This window comes from Acanthaster planci, linkage group LG11 (genome assembly GCF_054643075.1).
Source record: "Acanthaster planci isolate LZ-2023a linkage group LG11, COTS_SCS, whole genome shotgun sequence".
Lineage (NCBI taxonomy): Eukaryota > Metazoa > Echinodermata > Asteroidea > Valvatida > Acanthasteridae > Acanthaster > Acanthaster planci.
Genome location: NC_141787.1, coordinates 13,931,800 through 13,951,910, shown reverse-complemented (window position 1 = coordinate 13,951,910; position 20,111 = coordinate 13,931,800). Strand labels below are relative to the sequence as shown.

General features: G+C 41.9%; 1 protein-coding gene across 3 annotated transcripts; it reads right to left on the bottom strand.

The window, feature by feature from the left end:
- Nucleotides 1-649: 649 nt before the first annotated feature.
- LOC110990962 (sodium- and chloride-dependent neutral and basic amino acid transporter B(0+)-like) lies at nt 650-15,572 on the bottom strand. 3 transcript variants are annotated; one of them, XM_087143461.1, is made up of 13 exons: nt 15,316-15,572; nt 13,425-13,556; nt 13,088-13,238; nt 11,840-12,034; nt 10,118-10,250; nt 9,725-9,859; nt 6,742-6,845; nt 6,261-6,385; nt 5,971-6,083; nt 4,484-4,618; nt 3,855-4,070; nt 3,427-3,591; nt 650-2,551 (listed from the first exon to the last, which is right to left on the bottom strand). In XM_087143461.1, the coding sequence occupies exons 1-13, from the start codon at nt 15,524-15,526 to the stop codon at nt 2,357-2,359; spliced, it is 2,010 nt and encodes a 669-aa protein (XP_086999587.1). In that variant the 5' UTR covers nt 15,527-15,572; the 3' UTR covers nt 650-2,356. The 3 variants fall into 3 exon arrangements, with proteins under 3 accessions (XP_086999587.1, XP_086999585.1, XP_086999586.1); XM_087143460.1 differs by lacking the exon at nt 15,316-15,572 and adding an exon at nt 2,982-3,057 and having other exon boundaries at nt 2,463-2,551; nt 11,819-12,034; nt 13,425-13,574; XM_087143459.1 differs by lacking the exon at nt 15,316-15,572 and having other exon boundaries at nt 11,819-12,034; nt 13,425-13,572.
- Nucleotides 15,573-20,111: the final 4,539 nt, after the last annotated feature.

Here is a 20,111-nt window from a genome sequence, read left to right as displayed (position 1 = left end):
TTCTGGTAGTAATTCTCGGTCGAAGTTGAGGACTGCTCACGCATTATGCGGGACAATGTGTGTACAAACCCTATGTTGTGCAACAACGCCATCCATGGTTCAATATGGGACAGTTTCTTGACAATTGAAAGCCCAGGCAGGTGTGACCGTAATTCTGCAATAGCGCCCTCATAGCCTGATATAGGACAGTCCGAAAACTGTGTGCAATCTGTGTACAAAGTCTATGGGGGAAAAATAGTTCTTAAAAAATCAATAATAAATAAACTACTTAAGTTATCACTGTGAATTTCCTCTAGGACCGTCCTTATATGATCACACAACTATCCTCCAAGTTTGAAATTGTTCTGATTTTCCTAGGAGCTGAAGTGTAGGGGTAGAAGAACTTGGCTGAAGAAGAAGAAAAAAAAAACTAGAGAGAAGTGTCTGTAAACAAGTACAAACACAGAGCTGTTTCGTGACTGTTTTACCAACAAGATAAGTATTGTTGATCAAAGCTCTCAAACTAACCCAAATGCTGGCTTGAAAACGTGTACAAAGTGCCTCATTTCCAAGTCGGCCATATTGAATTGAAAGCAAAGTTCACTTTTGTAATTTTGGGAGCTTGAGATTAAAACAGAAAGTAGTGAAATAAACGTCATTAAAACTGATGTCATTTAACGCCGATGAATAAGTTTAATTAAAATGTGTCATGCATTATGTTTTGAGCCACATTTAACAAAAACTGACAAGGAAGCATGCAATCCAAAGTAGTCTGACACCGCCCCATCAAGAAATTACATTGAATAAGACACATTAAGGGAACACGGTAAACTGGCTTCCCTGTGAATGAGGTCTTTTGGCGACTTCATGAAAATTTTCTTTTTAGGCTGGGAATATATAGGCCCAGGCCTAGCCCTCAATTTTAATCTAATAGCACACAAAATAGGCCTTAAAATGTTGCTCTGAGATGATAATAAATATCGGTAGCCATTTGAAAGAATATCCGATATGCACAGTATGGAAATGGTAAATAAGCAACAACGTCGTCAAAAATTCAATCTATAGAGAATTGACCTGTTGCGGGGTGCAGAAAAGAGAAGAAAACAGGAAAACAAACAATCGCCAAACTTTCAAGGCTACGGTAAAAAGAGTGATACCATTTACCCTTACGTCATTCGTACACAACCGAGAGAAAAGTTTAAATTTAGAACAGCAATGAAAATACCAGTAATTCCGAATTCATGAATTAGACAAATCTAAAACAGCGTTGATATGATAAAGACATCAAAATTTTTCAAAAGCTTTCTTATAAAGTTACTATTAAGAAACAAATCCAAACCCAGAACCTTTTTGATAAATACAACCAGAATACAGACACGTCGCTTACCTCAAAAAATATTTTCCCTGTAAACTCACTCTTCAAACTAGGTATGTTTTCTGCCAAATAAAATGATTACTCTAACAGATGAACACCCCCCTCACTTAATCTAGGCCTATGCTGTTAAAAATGGGTAAAAAAGAGGGCAATACCATCCAACAACAGGTCCTTGGCTACACAACTGCTGGCGAATTTGATAGTTAAACATTCTCTGGGTGATTCTTGCCTATTTGTTAGTGTATGTGTTATCTAAATTACGATCCACACGCTGTATAGTTAACATTGGCCTATTGCCACTTTGCACTATAGGAATTAAATGTACAATGACTGCTTGCCAGGGTGATTATTCAAGCATGTTTTTAAAACATTAAGAATAAACATACTAGATGTGTTTGCAGACATCCTCAAGAGGTTTCTAACATTCTCCAGGTGGAATTGTAGCCACTCTAAGCTCGTTGTGGATACTATCATACAATCAATATTTAAGCTTTCGAAAAAGATAACCCCAGTTTACTTAAACACAATCAAGCCAGTCACACATAATGCATCGAGAACAAGTACTGAAGTTCAAAACCATGGGCCTATACCTTCAAAGATTGTGATTTGCATGCTCATGATTATGTAAAATATTTCAAACACACCTGGTTCAGTACATTCAACTGTAAACGAAAGTGTAGAGTGCATTTATTAATAGACCACTGTTATTTTCTGCAGAATAATCTGCGTATTGAAAGATTAGAATCTTGTTTTCACGGTACTTTCTGATTCATTATCATCCATCTTTATATAGAGTGCAGCTAAGCCTCGTCTACTATTTGATTACAATATGTTGGAGTATATCTGTGAAGTAGGTGTTGGAATGTTTTGAAACTCTTTCTTGAGACAGCCAGCCACCATATTTCCAGAAACGCAAGTTATTCGGTGTTCCTTCACTCTGTTTCAATTTCTCAATATCCCATTTAACCCTGATAAATCATGAACGGACTTGTTTGTGGTTGCTCAAACTGTCGCTTCCATCTCATCCTCGCTGACGACAGCATACTTGGAGATCCTAGGGTTGACATCGACTTCGGCCGAGCACACCACTCCCCCCATGGTGGTGCCATGGCGGCAGTGAACTTCCACCGCCTCCTGTCGATGCTGGATCAGGGCCGGCCCCCAGGAGTCCAGGGGAGAGGTGATGATACGGAAGCGCTGCTCAGGGACGGGCAGAATGAAAATCATGACTCCCTGCTGTTTGTTATAAATGTGTTGCCAGTACAAGAGTACAGGGCAAAGCTGTTTCCAAGATTGGGGGAGGGACCAGGGCACTCATTAACGGGAAAATGTTCGTGCATATTAATGAATTTTCGTCCTCTTTTCTGTATTCTTTTTGCTATTTTTCCTTTTTTGGTCTTTTTTCTGTTTTAAATTTTCCAGGGGGTCAAGGGGGCACACTTTTGTTACTCTACAAGACTTCAAGATTGAAGTAGAATAGACCCATCAAGGTAAAAATAAGGGAAAATTGTTTGGGATGATTAGCTTAAGCATGTTTTAATGAGGTAAATGGTGGATTTGATAAATCAGACAGACAGACAAGAGAATTCTCTGTTCGTTTGCCTTTGTGACGAAGTCACTTACTAACCGGAAAAGGGTTATGCGACTTTCCGAGCGCGACGACTGTGTACTGTACAGCTAGGATGCACTGAAGGGATGGCTGACTGAGAAGAGCAACGAAAGTCCGACTAGATTCGAGTCTACAGTACAATGGGCACTGTGCCAAGGGTCTACTGAAAATTATAAGCCTACAACCACAGTATTCCGTGAAAACCTCCACGCAAACACCACCCACCATGCGCACACCTGAACGAAAGTCAGGGTTTCTCTTTGAATGTTCGACTCGAAGAAAACACGAAACTAGCTTGGTCACGAGCACAGTAATTGTACTCAATCACACAGGTTTGCATGAACATAAAATGTACGGATCGAGTTTAATACCGACACTGTGATATTCTCATAGTTCTAGTGCCCTAAGCACTAATGGCTGCAGGGCCTAAGGAAAACTCTGTCTGCTAATGCATGTTCTTTACCTCCATGAAGCTGCCCTTCCTTCTGAGAAGCTCAAAGACCACATGTCCGGGGATACCAATGAGCGTGGTGATCATCATCATCCAGCCGAGAGCTCTGGCCCAGGACGGGTAGGGTCCGTGGTACTCGGGCTCGGTCCAGGTCGCCCAGTTGAACACCAAAATAACCTACCCACAATAGGAAGAAACAATGTCATGGAGTCTTTGTACTTCAACTTTTTACTACAACCCATGAAGCATTTGTGTATTTCCATTAACTTTTTCTCAACTTCCGTTTTGCTATTTAAAAAGTATGTCGGTGCCTGTTTGGTTTGTAAGACGCGTATATTTATTAAAAGCAAATGCTTTCATGACACTGCTATAGCAGTTGCTCAAGGAGGATAGAACCCCTCCTCAGACACCCATGGATTTTGTTGAAGGGACAAACTTACCCCCATGGACAGCGGAGTCAGGACCACCCAGTTCAGCGGCCACCACTTGAAGTACAGCGTGTCCACGTACCGGTCCCCAATCATGGTGCGGATGTCGTTAATGAAGCGTCGAATGCCGTAGCCCCAGCTCAGGCCACCGGTGATGAGGAACGCGAAGAGCAGCATCGCAAAGTTTGTTCCGTAATTGTCCAGGAGTGACGTCCAGTAGGGTCCAGCCTGTCGGAGGGACGAATGATGGGAAAGCAGCTCAGGTGAAGTTTCAGTACTTGCACAATATTTACAAAGTTTTAAAGGTAAAAATATAAGCAGAAATGGCATATTGGTAATATAACACCCCCCATGATGGTTCACTGAATAACCTGTCATGGGCGTTGCGGGAGGGGACAACTATCTTTAGATAATTGATAAGTGGTTTGCCCCTCCCCAGAAAAATCCTGGCGACGCCCATGTAACCTCTTCTAGCTAATTCAAGCACAGCACACACGTGCCAATGGTTAAGGGTTTAGGAGCCATCTAAACAATTACACAGTTTTTGAGAAGCTTAAGAGGCTTCCTCTTAACAGTGTCCCATTCAGTTGTCTGTAATCTTAACAGCATCAGATTTTTTGATACCTAGCATGGTTACATACTTCAGTTATGCAGAGCAAACTACACAGAACCATCACCACACAGATTCCCAGGGTGACAAAGCTCTTGCGCCGAGGTGGAAAGAGCCTGGGGTATTCGTCCACTAAGCTCGTAGCAAACCTTTCAAGATTTACAAACTGGAACAGAAAATGGAGTAAATTTTGGTGGTCCCCGTCTCTGACATATTTTTCCACCTTCTGATCACTCAAGCTAAGAGACTTACATGCAAAAGTTACCTTAACCCTCCCAGATCCTTCAAAATTCTGCAGGTTCTAGGACAATGCAGTCTACTGTAAACAAGTCTTAATTGTCCATGAAACTGAAGTGGGAGGAATAATGCCACAATAGGTCGATGTACAATTGCACATTAAAATTAAAATTAAAATTACACACCAAATCCAAGCTAAAATAAACAGCTGAGGTAGGACCCTGAACTAATGATATCACTTTGTTAAGAGGCGAAAAAAGGAAAGATCAATTTTAAAGAGAAAAATCAGTTTTCTCCTCAGTCAGCGACCTCTTTGATTGCAGCATTCACGTGTTTGATCCTGAACACCAAATCCTGTTTGATGACTATACATGGGCGCAGATCCAGGGAGGTCGATCCCCCCCGCCCTGACCCCCAAAAAATTTGAAAATAGGAAATATAACAATTACAAAATAACTATTTTAAGCGCACTTCTGCCGGGAGTGGAAAAGAAATGACATCATGTACAATGTTCCATCATCGTTTCTGCTTGTCCGCATATATGAGGCATTAAAAAACTCTCCGACTCGACCCCCCCCCCAAAAAAAAGTCCTGGATCCGCTCCTGGTGCACCTTGTGAAGTATACCGGTATAAGGAATGTAGCAGCAGCCACCAGTTATTGTGAACTATAGATGCAAACGACCAAAAGTGTTTGGTAAGTGTCACAAGGTCTTGCGTGATTCTAGCTCGCCCAGATGAAATCCACAACTTCACATGCCTGAAAATGCTACTTTCCCAAATTAAACATTTTCACAACATCGCTAAATTTGTTTGGCGATGTTGCCCTATTTTTGCAACGATTTACCATTTACAAATTTATTTCCTGATATCAAGAACTTCTTTCCCCATGTTGCGAATTTTTTTCACAACATACATTCATGTGGCAGATTTTGATGATGGATTGTTTTCAGTGCATGTTAACCTGGCTTAGAAACTCAGCACATTTGCCACTAAAAATATACCTAACCTTTTTACTTGAGGGAAAAGGTTGGAGAGATTTGGTGCAAATGGATGACTTGTATGTATGTCAATTCTATCGGGTAAAGCAACTCAAAATATCAACAGAAAATGCAGTCCACGGCTGCATTTCATGACATACTAGGAATTATGGTTTTGTGAAGAAAAAAAGCGCCATGTGGAGTAGAACACTTGAGATGCCGCCAAGGAGAATTCACGATGACATGTAAAGGTGGTAGCCATAAAATGTTTGCACTGCCATGAAAAAGATACGAAAAAACTACCTGGCTATCCAGACCCAATGTAATGAGCATGAAGAAGAACAGAACCGACCAGAAAGGAGCAGCCGGCATTCTGGCTACTGCCTCTGGGTAGGCGACAAACGCTAGGCCAAACCCTGAAAGGGCGAACACAAGACAAATGTTCAGACATGGGTGAAAGATTTGGAGGAAAAATGGTGACGTCTAAAGACCCGAAAACATTACGTTAAAGATGTGGTTTCTTTTTGTTTTCTTTGCCCAAAAGGACAAAAACACCTGTAGGCATCTCAGTTATATTTCCAGGATTCGGATACCTTGCCTGACAACCTCAGAGACGTCTTTACCCTGGACGTGGGCCATGTATCCAAGGATGGAGAAGATGACAAATCCTGCCAAGATACTGGTGGCCGAGTTCAGAATGGTGACAATCATCATATCCCTGCAGCAGAGATAAAGACAGATCAATCAGAATGATACTTTCCAGCCTGGAAAAACCTGAGTTTCTTCTTACAGTGCCTCAAAAATAAAAGTGGAAATCCATCCAGGTGGCTTCGCCAAAATTTTGAAGTGTTTTGTTGCAAATTACACACAATGAACGAAAGAACCCGGACGTCCATCCGGGTGCCTGGGTCAGCTTGTTAAAAGACCAGAAATGAAAAAAAGGGGCGATGGGATATTTTTTATGCTGCTCTAAGACCCAAAATTTAAATGTAGGATGCGAAACTCTTGCTTCTGGTATTCTAAAAAATGTTCAAATTCCTGAGACATTTTCTCCAAATGAATGGTTATTTCCACCTGTATGTGTTGTTATGGAACTTGTTGTAAGACGCCAGTGTTTGCATACCACCCACAGCAATGGAAAGCGAATAGAAGATTTGCACCACTGCATCCAACCAAACCTGAGCAGAAAAAATATTACAGCAGTCGAATGTCTATCCTTCATTTAATTGCCGATCAAACTTTAAAAAACCGCACAAGCTTACAATAATTAGTTTATTTTTTATTATGGCAAAATATGATTTTTTTTGCAAAAACGTGGCTAAAATACAGTTCCTGGGATGGTAGTTGTTATCTTTGTTTAAATTCTGGCACTTTCTGTTCATAAAAACAGAATAGCACCATGTCTCCACGGAGCAACTAGCCTCCCTGACCCTGGATTGGCCACCGAACGAGGCATTCTTAGCAACTGGTTGAAAGCAATTCGTGCTTCATCCTCTGAACTCTCCTCAAAAATAAAGTACTTCTAGGCCTAATTTCCTCACCCCCCAAAAAAAACCCCATGAAACAAACCATATAGGGAAATTGGTGCATGTAAATGATTATAAGGATGAACAAAGACATTGACTGGAACGGGATTTGAACCTGCGACCTTCGAAACACCATACCGGTACATGTGAAGCAAACTATGGGACAGAGAGCAACCCCCGCCTTTGTGTTGGTCATTGTTACACTGGTATCTCAGGAATTCTGTTGAGACATGGGGGGGGGGTAGGTAACATTAGGCTGGAGTGCGTATAGGGATTAGACTTGTTAGGGGGGGTACCCCTCTGTCCCATTTCGTGCCTGGTATATACCAGTTGGTGTACCAACTTAGCTTCCAGCCCTCTGTTGGTGGCTCTTCCCATTTATCAATATTTTTGTACGGGAGGCACTACCCAGAAGCCATTCAACCTGACACAAAAAAATCACACAGCAACAGATTTCAAAATCAATGGGTAAACTTTGAGGTCCGAGTGAAAGCAAACATTTCACCCGTGTAAATGCCCCTGTAAGTCGCCTATGTTATAGACGCTCCCTTGAAAAGAGTAGCTTCGGACATCTCTCTCTCTCTTTCTTACTTGCTTCCAGGCGACGCAACCAGACGGCACGACGGCTCCCTTGCGTCGTGCCGTCCTGTCGAACCGTCGCCTTCTTGCCATTTCGTTTGTACACACACGACGCGTCGCGTCGTGTGTCGCGTCGTGCCGCCGCCCGTCGCGTTGTGCTGTCTTAGGTCCTTTCTTTGTTGCATTTTTTCTGCGTAAACGTCGCTCCTTCCGTCGCCCGTTGCGTCGTGCTGTCGTACGTCTTGTTGTGCATCGCGTCGCCTGAAGCACGACGAGACGCACGACGCGACGCGTGCTGTCGCCCTTTACTTCATGGTGTTTATAGAGGGCGCCTTACTGTTTTCTTTCATTTCCGTCCACCTTTCTTGCAAAGTACATGTAATTAGCTCTTTAGTGTTTTATCTGATTCTTTTTATCTCATCGATTCATTAATTGGGGTTAATTTCAGGCATATTTTATTGAAAAAATGATAAAAGAGCAAAAGAAAATCCGAATAAGTAGGATCTGCTCTCTCAAACTAAGTAACAATAGAATTAAGGCCTGGGGAAGGGGAAGGTCGGAGAAGGAAATGAAAGAAAACAGTAAAGGCGCCCTCTATAAACACCATGAAGCAAAGGGCGACAGCACACGACGTGTCGCGTCGTGCGTCGTGTCAGGCGGCGCAACGCACGACAGCACTCAAGAAGGCGACGGTTCGACGGGACGGCACGTCGCAGTGGAGCCGTCGTGCCGCCGCGTCGTCTGGTTGCGTCGCCTGGAGGGAGGTAAGAGTAGACAGAAATGTTTGTCGTAAATAGCACACCATAGTATCCATTAAATTGAACAACAGATAACCTGTATACCCGGCACGGCAGTGGCACAGCGTCAAGTTTTGTCCTTAGTCACATTGGCACACAAAGAACTATACCCGTACCCAGGTCAAGCTAAAGGGCCTGCCGTCCGAATTCAATTTGCCGAGTCAATCGGTACTGCAGTAGCACAGCGTGTAGCCTAGGCCTATATCAACTTACTTCTACCTTGGTTGTGAGGTGAAACGTATAAGATCCTTAAAAATTCGTTCTGCTTTTGAAAAATCTATTCCTAATTTCTAAAATACAAGTTTTCTAAAAATGACATTCAATTTACATGTTCAATTAAAACAATCCTTTCCATTTATCAAAGCACGTTCCAATCTTTTCGACCCTAGTTTTGCTTCGTAATTGGGGAGTACTCTGACCGATATAACCTGGACAGTTCACAAATTCTTAGCGCAGACGCAGCCGGAAATACCCGAATATTACCGATACAATCCGAATGGTCTTTTTCGTCTCCCTTTACTCATTTGGCTACCAATGTTATTCATTTTAATCTTTGTAACAATTTTTTTTACTATTTTTACTAAGGAGCATTAAAGAAAAGTGTTGATGTTAAAGTGAATTTAATATGGAAAGGATAAGTTCAGAATAGTTCGACTACTCCCGGACATCTGGAGGAGTGTTGGTCACGTGGACATTGGGTGAGACAGGACCTCTGATAAGAAGAGTAGTCGGAATCATTGGGTCTGGTATCCAGACTGAGTTTTAATATGCAGCGAGTTGAGCTAGTTTTAGCTCACTCGCCGAGGCGAGATAGTATCTCGAAAATTTCTTTTTGCAAGTCGCCCTTATACGCTTCGGTAGTGAGGTAAGGGCAGGAGTGAGAATTTTTATTTCAACCGTGACATACAAACCAAACTTTGATAAAAACCCAGTGCACAGAAAAAGCTGCCAATGCCACAAGGAAAGGTCACTAGTAAATGAAAACGAATTTTACTGCAAACACATCCCTAACAAAAGATGGCTTTCATAAACAAGTATAACAAACTCCAAGGTTGCTGATTAATGTAGTCACCCTTTTTCCATTTGTTAACTGCAAATTAACCAGATTCATTCAATAGAGGGAAAAACCCAATACGACAAAAGGTCTCACTATACCTTGGGCTTAACGAGGTACTCCCAGCGCGGGGTGATGAAGAAGTAGATTCCTTGATCCGATCCAGGCAACGTCAGGCCACGAATCAACAGGATGATCAGTACCACGTAAGGGAAGGTAGCAGTGAAATAGACTACCTAGATACACGCGAACATCAAAACGACAGGATCCCGATAGGTTATCAAAACGACAGGATCCCGATAGGTTATCAGTTATTTTTTCGGTGCTCTGTAATATTCAACATGCCTTCAGGTAAAAATTACGCAGACTGCTGTCCCTATAGTTTTCAGAAGCAGAAAACTTTCCCTTTCATTTTCCACTTTATTGAAAATGTAAATAAAAGTTTAGGATGACTTTAGGCTCGCTTTTCTGGTACTAACGGAGTGAATGTTTACCTTTCCTACAGATTTAATACCCTTGGATTGGCACAAGAAAGTAACCACGTAGGTAAATATCAGACAGAGTAGAAGCTGCCATACGATGGTTCCAGTCTCGTTCATGCTGGGCGATTCTTGTAAGACAGCCCTCCTAGAATATAACCATTCAGCAAAAGTGTGGAGGAAAAAAAGACGAAAGTAGACACTATTTATTTAGCAATGGGCATGGACTAAACTGTCACGGAAGTCAAAGGCCCTGTTGGGCTTTGCAGGTTGATTTTCAGAGTTACTGTACGCCCTCTTCCTGTAGAAAAAAACAAGTCACAAATCATGTCTGGCATCCTTTTATTGATGACGTGATCCATGATGTTTTGCAAAACAGGTCTCGCCAGCGCCTTTTTACCCATACTGTTTGGTCGCAGGATATTTCTAAGGATAAAATAAGATTTTAAGTATTGAGGTTTGCAGTAGCACCACACAAGGATATATCTTTCTGGGTATGTGTAGTTCTGTTCTTTTCAGAACCACACATACTCGGAAAGAGATATCCTTTATATATGGTGCTACCGCAAACCTCTACAATCAACTTGCCACATTCACCATGAAAAGCTTCAAAGCGCAACAGACAGATTTGCTCAAATTGCATAAAAATAATACATAATTTGACTTGTATTTATTTTAACAAAAGCTGGTAAATATATACGTGTCAGATTCATTGGAGAGACGGGGGAAATGAAATATCAATAAAATAGTAATGAGAGGTTTAGAGAGGCTTACAGCAACAACGTTGGTCTGTGGACATGGGGGGATTTCTGAGAGGTCATCCTTATGCGAAGCGTGACACAGCACATGGTCCAGGGTCCCACTTCAATTAGGGGGAGGCTACGGTAGCACATAACGTCACTTTGACTTGAAAGGGGGATGATCATATTGGTAATTCCCAGGTCAAAAGTGGGAGGTATATCCCCGCCCATGTCTATGGTGTACCTTTATGTTTGACCAAAGGTACCCCCAAAATATCCATTTTTTGTGTTCTATATCAAGTTTTACGCATGGTTAATTCCAGAAATTAGGGGTCGTAAGTGTGATATTGTTTTGTCTCTGTTACATCAGACCTTTGTTATTTGACATGGAAATATCACAGGAACTGATTTCAAACGATTACTATTTGTTTGGCAGGTAATCTGCAGTAATTCATCACTCTTGGAAATCAGAACGTGTTCTGAACTTACAAAATCATGTGTCAGATGTGACAGGGACACGAGGAAAATGGACCCCTAATTTCTGGAATTACCCACATCCAAGCTAACCGCAGAATTTTTCTGATTTTAAAAGAGATTGTTTGAAAATCCTAAAATCAGGAAAATTTTGTTGAAAAAATCTTGAAATGAGGAAAAGTCCTGAGAAATCTCCCCACTACAGATTTGTTCAAGTCAAGTCCCAAATCAGTTCTCCCAATTAAGTAAAGTCAAATTGCAAGTTAATTTTTTTTAATCCAAGTCTCAAGTTAAACAACCCTGCGTTTCCAGTCTGATTCCATTCTGGGTCGTCGATCCAAGATAACAGTATTGCCAAAGATTGGTAGGAAATTTCGGGGAAAAGCATCAATTGAAAAGCAGTTCAGCTTTTAAGGACGGTAAACACTGCAACGCGAAATTAATAGATTATCAAACACCAATCAAAAGTGTTTTTTTTTTGGGAGGGAGGGATCAAACCAACCAAAACTCATTGCAGACATACATCCAATATTCTTCGCTGGGAGACTTGCGCATTGCTTTCCACGGATCAATGTAGTTTGCCAGGCTGAAGTTCCCTGGACCAGAAACGGTGATGTTCAAATCATCCAATTCGAACTCTGTCAAGTTCTTCAACGGCACACACTCATTGTCAAATGTGATCACCCCTCCAGCTTGGAAGCAGTCCATAACGATGTCGCTGGAAATGGAAAAGAATGCTGATGTGCAGTTTTTATTTAATCAGTTCTTATTTAATTTTTTGTTTTTTTTCAATTTTCCTAGACCTGCTCAATTTCATAACAGTTGGATTGGCCTACCTACAGAAATGTTTTCTTTCCAAATCTTAGCAAACCAAAATTGCTTGCTACGTGCTCCATCCATGAAGCCAGTCGCGGTTCTGGAACCATTTGTTGCTTTTTTTTGGCGGGGGGCTAGGCCCTTGGCACGTGACCTCACCTTTTAACTTTTGTTACTGATCTTTTTTACTTTTCTTTTTTTGTTGCGCTTTTGGGGGCCACACAAATTGGGGGGGGGGGGGCTAGACACTCCCAGCCCCCCGTAAAACCTCGCCTGCATAAAGATGCAAAAATATCGGATGGATTCAAATTCTTCGGACTTTTGTGAAGTTGGTTATTAATGTCGATTACATTTTTTCCCTTTCAGAAAAGTTTTGTAAAAGTCTGTAAAGGCTTCCAACTACAGAGGATAAAGAGAATATCCGGATACGGACCCTTTTCGGTCAAGAGTATCCAACACTAGATACAAGCCATGGGCATCTCCTGGATTTTCTCAAGGGGATAAACTTTTTCGCGGGGGGGACACAGCAGCGAAGTGACAAATCAATACCGATGCAAAGGGATCAGTTTTTTTTAAGTAAATGTTTGATTTTCACTCCATTTAACCCTAAAAGAGCCGAACGGATTCTGTCTGTCCCTCCCCCCACACGCACGTGTGCCGATATATATCACTGCAGTTTTTAAAGTAACTCTTTGCGGTCATTTGACACCAATTTGGTGAAAATCGAACATGTCATTCTTACGCAGCAAATGTACAGGCCTATGTACTTTTCCACTGCGGTGCTAAAAGCACGCTAACTTCAAATGAACATTTTAACAAATCTTAATGTCTGATTAAGTTCAAACTTCACATTTTGTAATGATCCCCCTTGCAACAACCATGAATGTGTATCCTTCACAGCCCTAGATCTTATTCTGTTCCCCCTCTTTGTCAGCGAAGAAACAGTTGCCAGTACCTGCACATCGGAGTGTTCCAGGGTTGCCCGCAGCCAACCCAAGGCAGTGAGGACGTGAAGGAGATGAAGAAATAATAGACCGTGTAGGTGATGACAACTCCGTAGGTGACGGTTGTATAGAAGCCCACGAGGAATTGTCCGTAACTCAGGCCTGGAGAAAAAAACATAAAATGGAAAAAAAGCCTAACAATGGCAATATGAGGTTTTAGAAGAAGTTATTGTCGGAAGTCAAATCATTCACAGTCCTCACAAGCTATTCCCACTTTGCAAAGGAGAACTTCTTTATTCTCTTTACTTGTTTGTTTTGTTGGTGGCATTGCTCTTGGATCTTTTTTACCTTTTAAGATGGGAAATGCTCGCCAGCAGGTCAGTATACCCAAACTGCAGTACTGGCCAAAGTTGACCTCCATAAAGAACATGGGCATCCCGGCAAAGGCCAGACTCAAGAAGTAAGGTATCAGGAATGCACCTGCAAATGGCACACAGACACTATTAACGGTCCTAAAGGTTCTCAGTCAAATGCCATTATAAATGAATGAAAGAGGTGCCTGAAAAATGAACTGCTCGAGAAAGTGGTTGAGGAACTGGGAGACAGATTCTGCAAAAACTGTTGCTGAGGTGACCAATTTCAATATCGCAGGTACACGTGTGTGACCCAGGTTTTTCATGAAAAGGTTACTCTAAAAATATGCCAATAACTGCAGTTATCGTTCAAAAGGGTAGGTGGTGCAGGCGGGGGCGGCGGGGGGAGGGGGAGGACAAGATGGGCAACATAGATGATTACACTAATACGCGGTGCTCATATTCAGGATTATGTATGGGCAAGTGGGCCATGCTTCTTCAAGGAACAATTATCTACTGTCGGTTTCCCACGCGGGTTTCACGCAGTTGTGGTAAAAGTCGTACATGAGCGTCTTCGAGAAGTCGAGGATAGACACACCGCAGTAGTTCGGTTTGTTTGTCGTCCTGGTCCCGTACATTTCTTTCATCTCTGAGTAGCTCGCTCTTTGATACAATATTTGTGGCCTGTCTCGCGAAAACCAACAGTGAGAGATCTTTGATACAACAACCTGATGCCCGTATTGTCTGTAATTTTAACGCCAATGGCTTTTTAAATTTTGAGGTTGCTAAGCCAAAGGATGCAAGCTGCCTCTCACAGTCTGATATTTACTAATGTCGATATAAAAAACAGTGAAGAGAACATCCCGATTCTAAATTTGAGTAAATTCCCCGATCTTCTTCAGGATGCCATCACACTGTTCGCGTAACTTTTATTTTATTTGATTTTTGCTCAAAACCACTATCGGTTTAATGTACAAAGTAACTTCTGACGTCGTATTCTCCGCTTGATAGAGTCTCTCTTTAATAAACTAGATTTTCAGAGCAGTCTGACATTACACGTGTTTTCACTTATTCTACTCTGATAATAAACGAATTTGGGTTCTTTCATCTCCTTGTGAGAATCGAAGAAACGCAGTGGACGCTTTAAAACATTTGGGGATCAAGCTCCTCATAGTTTCTTAAGCTCGTTTAAATTTTCCCGTTCCTCCAAAGTCGGCCTCTTAAAACAATTCTGATGACGTATACACTTTCACAGCAGTAAGTGAACTCCGAACGAGAATGACACCGAATGGTTGTGCGATGTATGGACAAAATCAAATAATGCTCCACTTTGGCACAATCTACAAATAAAAGCAACACACGTGCATTAGATGAACAAAATTGAAAAGACATCCCAAATAAGAACTGAATCCATCATCCAAAACATCCAGGTAAATTCCTTGACAAAGCACTGTTTAAAACCAAAAAACATACGCATACTATAAATCTTCTGAACCTACAGGGACACTCCTTCTTCGTATTTTATCATATTTATCCTTATCATGAAAGAATACATTGTAGAGGTAGACTGTACGTCATTTGTTAGGCCTTTAACGTAGAAATACGAGTTTTGTATATAAGTACCCAATCAAAACAAATCAGTGTCTAAACACACGTTTTCGTGGTTGGTGAACATTATGGACATTATTTCCAGATTAATGTCAAAAGAATGTGAGTAATATGCAAATTTGTTTCTTCCATTAAAAACAATACAAAAAATTCACTATTACTTGCAAATAAAAAACATGATTTAGAAATTGTGAATAATTATGCTTATGGGCGAGTATACATGTTCGATGTTACAAACTTTTGCCTACAAAACCCACAACTTGTGAACGTATACTCACCGCCCCCGTTCCTGTAGCATAGCGAAGGAAATCGCCACACGTTACCAAGGCCCACAGCCAGCCCCAAGCAGGACAGCACGAAATCCAAGGGGTGTGACCAGTTCCCCCTCTCCTTATTCTCGTCGCCACTCCCACTCCCCTCCTCCTCCAAATCCGTAGCATCATCGTCCCTCTTCTGACTGTCCTTTTCTGACTGCTGTTGGTCTGTCATTCTGCAATGTTTCAATTGGTGTACTGTTCCCGGGCACGTCCGTAGCTAGTGTCTAGCAGGTGAGTCGCACACATTCGGAAATAGGCGCGTTATAAATATTCGTTGAGAGTATTAGTATTTTTATTATTATTCACAAAAACGTGCCTGAAATACCAAAACCACTTCACCGTAGGCCCATACCAAGTTAGAAGTGGCAATTGAGAAACTGCGTGATTGCACCATTCATAGATTATGCGGTAACTAAACACGGGATAAATGTTACAATTGACAAAGCAGATATAACAGCCAAAACGTTCGCGCAGTCTATACATCGTGTCACGCACATTTCCCTGGGTTCCATTTGATATGTAGAAATCATTATTTAAAACGGTGCGGTGATTATTACCCGTGCTGTAGTTGACACAAGACCAGGCACAAGACCAGACACAAGACCAGACACCAGACCAGACACAAGACCATGCACAAGACCAAACACAAGACCAGACACCAGACCAGACACAAGACAGTCAAGACAAGATACAAGACCAGACACCAGACTATACAAAGACCATGCAAAAGATCAGACACAAGACCATGCACAAGACCAGTCACAAGACCACACACAAAACCAGAAACAAAATAGACTAATCACAAGACCATGCACAAGACCAGACACAACACCATGCACAAGACCATGTCCAAGACCAGACACAAGACCATGCCTAAGACCATACACAAGACCAGTCATAAGACCAGACACAAAACCAGAAACAAGAGGAGTCACTAGACCAGATAAAAGACCAGATACAAGACCATGCATAAGACCAGACATAAGACTAGTCCCAATACCAGACACAAATAAGACAAGACACAAGACCGTGCACAAAACCAGTCATAAGTAACAAAAGGAACAATGACAAAGGAATGCCCCTCTTCTGACTGTCCTTTTCTAACTGTTGTTGGTCTATCATTCTGCAGTGTTTTAATTGGTGTACTGTTCCCGGGCACGTCCGTAGCTGGTTGTCTAGCCGGTAATCCGCACACACCCGGATCATTTGTACCGGCGCGTTATAAATATTCGTTATTATTATTATTATTATTATTCACAAAAACGTGCCTGAAATACCAAAACCACTTCACCGTAGGCCCATACCAAGTCAGAAGTGGCAATTGAGAAACTGCGTGATTGCACCATTCATAACTAAACATGTTAAATGTTACAATTGACAAAGCAGATATAACAGCCAAAACGTTCGCGCAGTCTATACGTCTTGTCACGCACATTTCCCTGGGTTCCATTTGATATGTAGAAATCATTATTTAAAACGGTGCGGTGATTATTGTCCGTGTTGTAGTTGACACAAAACCATGCACAAGACCAGACACCAGACCAGACACCAGACCAGACACCAGACCAGACACCAGACCAGACACCAGACCAGACACAAGACCATACACAAGACCAGACACAAGACCGGACACAAGACCATACACAAGACCAGTCAAGACAAGATACAAGACCAGACACCAGACCTGACAAAGACCATGCCCAAGACCAGACACAAGACCATACACAAGACCAGTCACAAGACCAGACACAAAACCAGAAACAAGAGGAGTCACTAGACCAGATACAAGACCATGCATAAGACCAGACACAAGACCAGTCCCAATACCAGACACAAACAAGACAAGACACAAGACCGTGCACAAAACCAGTCATAAGTAACAAAGGGAACAATGACAAAGGAATGCTCAGAAACCTACCCGACCAGGGGTGGATCCAAGATTTTTTTTAAACCCGGGTGTAGGAGTATACTCCCCGTTGGCGAGAGTATACTCTCGCACGGAGTGCGTTCGAGCGAGCTGCTCGTGTTAACACAATATACTCTTGAGCGTTCGAACTGCTGGAGTACGAATTGCCTGTCTCTCGGGGAGGGGGGGGGCGTATACTCCTGAACCCGAGTGTCACGCGCACGCATCCTACTCATGTTAACAGTAGTAACTGCGCGAACGTACCCCAATGTCATTGGAACTATTGCGTTATTTTGCAATGTTATTACGTTATTTCGCAATAAACAAATTTTTGCGGAGTTTAAATTTTGCAAAACCATTGCGCTTTTTTGCAAAGCTGTTGCGTTATTTTGCAAAGGTATTGCTTTATTTTTGAAAAGTTATTACGCTATTTCGCACTGTTATTGCATTATTTCGCAATATTTGGCGTCATTTCAAAATTCCTTTCGCTTGACTATAGGACAGAGCCATCCGACCGATTAATAATGAACTGATAACCACCACATCACTTTTCCTTGTGGTCATTAGTTTGACTTACAGGACTGCTACACTCGCGGGCGTTGACAGATGGCAGCAGGCGGTAACCATTAGCCTGGTTTGGGGTTGTTTATTTTACAATTTGGTTGACTGTTATTATTTATTTAGCCAACAAGAAAAACAGGTGCAACGACTTTATTGAAAAAACGCCTGTTAAAGAATGGAAATTATCACTTATTCATCTACTCTTTGTGGAAATTTTTCCCCAAATGTATTTGGCAAAGTTGACCTTTTTGTAGTTACGCACCATCTACACGTACAGCAATTAGCAATGTTCACGTATATGTACATGGCTATTAAAATTTACATGCACTTTGGTTCCACACATGGGCCATTTATGACAGTAATTTTCTGGGGATATTGAAAGCTGCCAAAAATAGAAATTTATATCCACAAATCGTAATTAATCTTTCTTTGTGTACCATTACCTGTGTAATGTGTTTGGCTTGTCATGATAGGACTGTATGTTAAAATTTCATTTTTATGTGAAGGTGTACTTTCGAATTACTATAACATGAAATTATTCGCAATAGACTCAATACTTCATTCAACCCTCGGTATAGGAAACAGCCTCTTTTGGCCAGTCAATTGGAGCTAATTAACGTTTAATTTTTTTCGTCCAAATGCAACAACTGTTTATCATATTCTACCCCTGTACATGCTGAAAAACCTGGTTTAGTCACTTTACAGCTAGGGCCTCCTCTAGCCAGAAAAAATGCAAAAAATCCAGCTGGCTTTCAGCCAGCCTCCAGCCAATTTCCACAGGGCTGTGCTAAGTGGTTCCCTGTGTTCAGTCTAATGGGTTGTTTACAAAACGGTGCCTGGGTCAGCCAGTGGAATGTTTTTTTATCAGTGACAGCTGTCTGGAACTTGTCATAGGCCTCTTTCGGCTGTCTTTGAACTGTTGTTTTGGTTGGGGGTGTTGTGGTGGTGGTATGGCTTGGCTGGCGCGTGGCGAGCCCCCCCTCAAATCGGGATAACCTGGTAAAACGGCCCCCACGGTACTGTGATGTACTTTTGGTGGTTTTTGGTGGTTTGTTAGAGCTGTAGAGGCTAGCGGACAACCACTGAAGCATTAATATACCTTTAACCACTGAAGCATTAATATACCTTTAGGACGGACTCAGGGCTCTGCAACCCTGAAAAATTAAACGGACTCAACGGAATAGTCCGCTCCCGAGACCGTGTGAGTAAAAATTCACACAGCGTCGCAGGGATGGAAATACACATAATCCCTCAATAAGACAGTTTTATATTTTCCCTCTCTTGCCGTGTTAATTGAATTCAAATTGAGAATACCCTAATGGTGATATCGATTGATTCCACTTATTTGGGGCAGCAGTAGGGATAGGAGAGTTCTGGAGCACCTACCCTTTCCTCCCCTTTCACCCACACGCGCCGGGGATTTCCAGTTACCGTGAACTTTTGACCCCGGCGAAACCGAATCTCAAGTGAAAGATCTATTTCAAGTTTCGGATATGCACTGGGAAATCGCCCTCGATAAATTAAACCTCGCCAAATAAGATTTTTCAAAACGTATATAATAAAATGGAGACTCACACGTTTTACTTAACCGAGAGCGAGCAGACGTTTAAATTGAGAGATGTCATCAACGACACCAAAGGCGACAAGGTCATCCGAGTAAAGAATATTCAGTTTGAAGCTGGATGTTTTAACGTAACAAACGCCACTGAAATTGAGTGGGATACAAACTTGGACGGTAGGCCAGCGCGGGTACTTGGCGAACGACCGCCCGGAATACCCTCAGTGGAAAGAACAGACGTATCTCCCAATTCAGAATTAGTACAAACAGCTAAAATCAGATTGATCCAAGCAAATAAAAGAGGCAAATTAGCGGAAGAAATTAGAATCATCGCTGATGAAACTGAGCAGCTAAACCAAGAAATCGCAACTTTAGAAGATCAGTTAAACCAAAGACAACCATCACAAACGCGAGCTCGTTTAAGCTTATGATATTAAAAGTCAAATCAGCTTCACTGCTCGAGGGGCAAAGACAAGCTTTAGATGAAATTTACGAAGGGAATCTCCTCGACTCGACCTACCACCAACTCCCCCGTAACACCCACGAGACCTAGAAGAGAATTAACTAAAAGACTGTTTTTAACGGGACTAACTGAACCTATATACGACAGACTTCATTCGCGAAGCTCATCTGAACCATTACCACAGTGCCAAAGAGGAAGCATCGTGGTATCCCCCGGTTATTATAGCATGGACTGGTTTCACTTTTTGTTAAACTCGATTCCGGGCGTTT

Bases quoted from the DNA above. Each gene is read 5' to 3' on its own strand.
- LOC110990962 (XM_087143461.1), bottom strand. From the start codon at position 15,526: ATGACAGACCAACAGCAGTCAGAAAAGGACAGTCAGAAGAGGGACGAT. The intron at 12,035-13,087 runs GTACTGGCAACT...TTCCATTTCCAG, and splicing joins TGGAACACTCCGATGTGCAG to CGACATCGTTATGGACTGCT. The intron at 3,592-3,854 runs GTAAGTTTGTCC...TATTGTGGGTAG, and splicing joins TGACTCCGCTGTCCATGGGG to GTTATTTTGGTGTTCAACTG.